Source organism: Triticum dicoccoides, chromosome 1B (genome assembly GCF_002162155.2).
Source record: "Triticum dicoccoides isolate Atlit2015 ecotype Zavitan chromosome 1B, WEW_v2.0, whole genome shotgun sequence".
Taxonomy (NCBI): domain Eukaryota; kingdom Viridiplantae; phylum Streptophyta; class Magnoliopsida; order Poales; family Poaceae; genus Triticum; species Triticum dicoccoides.
Genome location: NC_041381.1, coordinates 679,928,200 through 679,933,851, shown reverse-complemented (window position 1 = coordinate 679,933,851; position 5,652 = coordinate 679,928,200). Strand labels below are relative to the sequence as shown.

General features: G+C 51.6%; 1 protein-coding gene across 1 annotated transcript; it reads right to left on the bottom strand.

The window, feature by feature from the left end:
* Nucleotides 1–2,228: 2,228 nt before the first annotated feature.
* LOC119312401 lies at nucleotides 2,229–3,166 on the bottom strand. Its single transcript, XM_037588135.1, has one exon. It carries the CDS (start codon nucleotides 3,028–3,030, stop codon nucleotides 2,425–2,427), a length of 606 nt encoding a protein of 201 aa, XP_037444032.1. The 5' UTR covers nucleotides 3,031–3,166; the 3' UTR covers nucleotides 2,229–2,424.
* Nucleotides 3,167–5,652: the final 2,486 nt, after the last annotated feature.

Below are 5,652 nucleotides of genomic sequence, written 5' to 3'. Positions count from 1 at the left end.
AGGCGTCTTGTCCTCCAAGCCTTGTACTTAATATATAATCGCCCTCGAAGCTCAATAATGCATCCGTCATATTCCGCAACAATCCCCCCTCTCTCTTCTAACAGATCTCATCCCCTCACTTCAAATCAGTTTTGGCAGACTCTGTGGAAGCTGCTGCCACCGCAATGGTTTGTGTTGATCCGGAACCCGGCGAATGATTAATGCCGTAAGTGATATGTTGTGCTACTGTGCAATTAAGCACAGTGCTAGCGTTGCTGTCTGCCACGTAATAATGTAATGTATCTTACGAGCCTGTCGTGTAATTTGGACATCCATAAAGACTCAGAAGGAGAGGACTGAATGAGACGACGTTGCTCTCGACGTGACACCGTAGCCCCTGGTATCTCAGAAAAGTCCCATGCATTGGTCACCACATCTCGCCGAGGATAACAATCTCACATATATATACTCCGAAGAAATATCCAGAAAAATCTGGTTGATTACGGTCTGACGTGAAGTGGCAAGGAAAAACATGTATAGCTACTGTGTAGTAACAGTATGATGACCAGAATGTACTTGTGTGTCGTTGCTAGCTATCCGTGTCAGCAGTTAAGCTTGGTCGATGTCGGAGGCAGCACGCGTCGTAGGCTGCAAGGAACGTGTACAATCTTGCTAGTCGTGCTTCGCAGCCAGGCTTAATTAAGGCTGACACGGACGTATGATATGATATGATCATATCGGATGATGTAATTTAATTTTCGTGCGACTAATACGAAGAGTAAAGCTTGGGAAAGGGGAGTTGGTGCCCGAGGGAGACCGCTCTTGAACTTGCATTATGAACTTGATCAAGTTTGACTGTATGCTCCCCGCAATACAAAACACAAAAAGTTTAACAGTTTGTTACAAACAAGAGAAAGGCTGCATCTACGTACTATAGTAATAGTTTCATCAGCTGAGAATTTGGTTCGAATTCGATTTAAAAGGGAAAAATGGTGGAGGACAATTCCATGTTTGAAGGAAGCTGATTTTTGTACGAGGAGAATTGTTTTTCATTTAGCAAGGACACTAATTATCTGGTTAATTGCTTCAAACCCAACGGAGTACCCTCTTTGCCCCTCTCACGACCGGGTTGTCCCCGCCGGTCGACCGGCTGCGCCACCATCCGCCTCCCCAAGAGCCCTCCCCGATCCCCTCTCCTCCTGCCGTCGTTGGCGTGCGTCGTCGGCCAAGGCCCGGGCGGCGCTGCCGGCAACGGCGCCCCCTGCTTTCCCCTCTCCGAGGTGCTTCTGCGCGGGGCGGCGCGGCTCTGGGTGGTGCTTCCAGGCTGCGGCGGCGGGGTGACTTGGTGCTGGCGAGGGTGGTCTGCGGAGGTGCGGCCTATGACACCCTTTCAACCTAGATATGGCCCCTTTGGGCCCATCCGAGCCAAGGCGGGCTGGCGGCTCTTCTGTCGATGGTGTAGCCTCCTGGTGGTGGAGGTCGTGAGTCGGTATTCTGGGTGGTGGCGGCGCTGTCGCCGGCTTGCTGCAACATGGCGGCGGAGGCTTTGCAGGCTCGATCTAGGCCCGTCTGGGCCCGGAGGCCTGGTGTGCCCCTGCTGACGATCTGGCCGGCTACTGCGAAGGCGCTGGAGGTAGTGACCTCCCTCGCGACGGCGGTGGAGGCATTTTCCCGCGTGGCCTCGATGATGCCGTCCTCGATTCCTTGCACTCCCATATTCCGTCCTCTAGGCCTCGCGATGGTGATATCAGTGAGACGACGTGGGTGGCGTTCAGATCGTGATGGCGCATGCTAGTGGGTCGCAAGCTAGATGGAAGGCTACGGATCGTTTGGCTAGTGGTTTTTGGGTTTTGGAGAAATCCATGTCGGCTCATCTGGCACCGACGCGCTAATGCCTGTGGGTGCCGCCATTTTCCTGAAGGGCACCGGATGTACCCATTCCCCACTTTTCTCCGCGTGCCGGAGAAAACCCCAGGACATATCCGGGCAGCAGCGTTGTCGTTGTCGCATTCCTTCTTGAAAGTGTTGCTTGGTACGCGGCTTTTCGGGGTACTTGGAGTGTGGTGGGACGACTCCGGAGGGGGTAGCGGTGGCGGGTCATCCACGTTTCATCGAGTTGCCGTTGTTGACATTACTTTCTCTTTTCTTTTTTTTCTTTTAGGCTTGATGTGCTGTTTGCCCCAGCAGGTATTCCGTGTCGTTGCTATAATAATACAGCGGGGCGTAAGCCTTTTAAGTAGTAGCATTACTGAACAAAGTGTACTGCATAAAGTTCAAAGGAACATATGAAATTCACCCCCAAAAAAATATGAAATTGATTTTACACGCTCCGGTCACCAATAATACAAACCGATGATGAAATAGTACAACAAGCAAACAAGCAGGAGTACAAACTCAAAGAGTAGGATGTATGCAGACCAAATGCTCTACGGATCCGGTACGTCGTCAGAAGGGATGGTAGGTCCGCCGGAACGCGGTGGCGCTGGCGAAGAGCCCGACGAGGTCCTGTCTGTACGGGAGAAATGACCTCCGGCGCCCGTCATTGCCAGCGCCCTTGTGCGCGTAAGAGCTCCAGACGTGCGCGTGGCCGCCGACGCCGCCGCTCCTGACCCCCTTGCGCTTGGTCCCGGAGTTGGAAGGGCTGGCGTCCAGGAAGACGAACTTCTCCGTGCCGTCGCTGTGGCTCCGGCCGAGGAGCCGCTGGCTCCACCGGAGGACCGACCCCGTGGAGCCGCTCTTCCGGCAGCGCGCCGGGGACGGCGCTGTCGACGGTGAACCGGGGCAGCACGAACAGTAGCACGTCTTTGCCGGCCGCTTGTCCACGCCGTCCGGCTGCAGCTCCGCTCCTGCTCGTAACGCGTCCACGAGCAGAAGCTCCCTGAGCGGCACGCGCTCGGTGGCCATCGTCGTGTCCGTCTCCAGAGCCCGCTGGCGCGGCGGTGACCGCGGCTGGCCGAAGACCGGGTACAGCAGACCGGCGCCTACCCGTCGGCCGCCGGCGCCTGCCAGAGGCGCGGCCACGGCGAAGGTGAAGTCGCCTGCGCCTTCCATGCTCTCGCTACAGCTACTACTGCTACTGTAACATCCGGTTCTCTTCTCACGCGCCCACCCTAACTACTACGTACCGCCATGTCCTCGTACGATCGAGCTGTGCTCAGCTTCTCCTCTCAACTCAAAACCGTCCGTGGGCACATATACTTATACGAAGCCGCCTTCCACTCCTGCTCGGCCTTCGACGTCAAAGTTGATCGAGACAACGAACGCTGAAATAGATGTTTCTTTAAACAATCACCACGTACGTGGAGAGGGCCCCGCATGAATGCATCGCTACTCAAAAGACCCAAACTAGGAGTAGTTGGCTAGGAATACACCGGTTGTGCCGGTGCTCTAGGAGACGTGGCGGTGGCCTTCGCCTAGGTTCACAAAAGGATGGTGAGCGCTACCCATGGCCAAATGTTGTTGTTGAGACCAAAGGGGGCAGGCAGAGTCCCAAACCAACTCGAGAGAAAATGGGGTCGCGAGGCTGGTGAGAGCCCAGACATTATGAGCGCGGCCAGTCTGTTGTGTTCCCATCGAGGGCACATGCTATTGTGAGTGATGGTCTTGTGGAAGAGGTTGGCCTTGGAATTGAGATTGTGCCCAAATAGAAGCCAGTCGAAGATATCGAGACTTTTGAGAACAAAGTTAGGTTCAGCGTTGTGGTCGGTGTGGTCTTCACACATGAGTATGTCATCCATTGGTGTTGTGGGTGGAGAAGTTCCTCCCATGGAAGAGGAAGCGTTGTCATTGTCTTGACCTGCGCTGAAATCCCGCAACAGAAATAAAACAACATCTAACTATATCTCGGCAGCCGCGGTTAAACAATTTCGGAGGTTAGCTAGCCAGCCAAAATTGTCTGATATGTGAGAGAAATGATAGAATCGATGGTGTGTGATAAGGGGCTAGGGGTTGGCTAGAGGGCCAACTATTTCTCTAGAAGAAGGCGGATCTACCATTGCTTGTGAGGACAAATGATATTTGTTTGAGGATGGGTAGTTGTTGCAATACATGGTAAACCGTGTGAGGTGGCCCGATCTTCATGAATTGGAGGTGGATGTGAGGACGAACATGGAGAGCACGAGGAACTACGCGGAAAACACAAGAGAAACACATAAATAGGCTAAGATTCACCACTAAGTACTCATCTTATAACACAAAAGTCAATACAAGAGGGACATCTTAGATCCAAATAACAAACAAAGGAAAGAAGGAGGTATTGTAATTTTCAGAGGAATCTTCTCAAATGGAGGTCTTAATTACTCCAATAGAGTGTTCTCCACAAGTGGAAGCCTTGAAACCACGTGGGGAGATCCCCAAGGAGGTACATGAGCAAACCTCTCCTAGTTTTGTCTATAATACATCGCTAACCGTACATCTAGGAAGGGGATACGACTTACATAGTCTAAGACCAATGAGTAGGTGGGGAAAAGGCACATGGGCTCAGCCAACTCAGCATGTCAAACAGTTTGGTTTTTGTTCTTCCGGCATTTGGTGGGAGTCGGCAAGATAGTCTGGTGAATTCAACCAGGGCCTCTCGATTTTGGCCCGAATAGTCATAACTGGTTAACGAGCAGTCCGGGAGTGGTGAATCGGCAGAGGCGCATGCAGCTGATTCATCTGGGGCATCTCAGCCTCGTCCAGGATAATCCGGCTCCCTGACCCGAACAGTCGAGCTGTAGTGCAGGAGCACTTCCTCTCCTTATTTGAGTGTTCTCTCCTCGTGCTTCTCCATGGTCTTTGCCTTTGTACCTAAGCACGAACAGGTTCCAGATTGAGGTAGTAGTCATGTCTCATTCAAATTCATAGGGAGCTCAAAGAGGAGTGAAGTCACCTTGCTTTTTATGCCGCGTGTACAAGCCCTTGTCATGGGTCCAATTGGACTTGACGGTGAGTTAGCGTTGATGTCTTTGGGATACTCTGAATCATCTTGGTTTATATTGTTCAAGAGGAAAGAGGGTTGAGAGGTGGGAGTGGCAATATTGGAGAACTGTTGAGTGTGAAACATTGCACCCAGGGGAGGTTTAACATTCTAGGAGCATTGAACGCAAAATTCACAAGGAGGCAAAGTAAGCAAGTCTTTGATGCCTAGACCATTGAAACTTTTTGGTTTAAAAATATTCTTCAAACAATTAAACATAGTGCCCCTGTCCATGTTTGCTCACCCGCCTAGAAGAAATCACGCCTAATCGTGCCTAGGCCTTTGTTCATTTTTCAGTAAGATACGAGGGGCATACATGATCTGGACAAAAAGGACATCAAGGACGGATGGAAGTAGAGTAAAACAACTCGAGTAAGGATTTTTGCGTGCCGACAAGTGAGATAGTTTTAGAGGATTTTCAATGATGGGTTGAAACTTGAAAGGCGGAAGGGAGAGTATATCCGGAGGTAGGTGGAGACAGAGCAAGCAAGTTATGTGGTGATGGCAGTTGCAACGTCAGGTAATGTCCATAGGGACGGACATGATTTTATGAAAGATGACGGACAAAGGCAACCTGGTAGAGAATGAATTTTAGGTGTTTAGCAACTCGAGAAAAGGAGGCGATGATTTTGGTTACGTTTTTCAGAGGAGATAGATGGTGTTGTGACCTACGGAGGATGCAACAGGAGGAGAGCAAGGGTCCACACGTTGCTGGG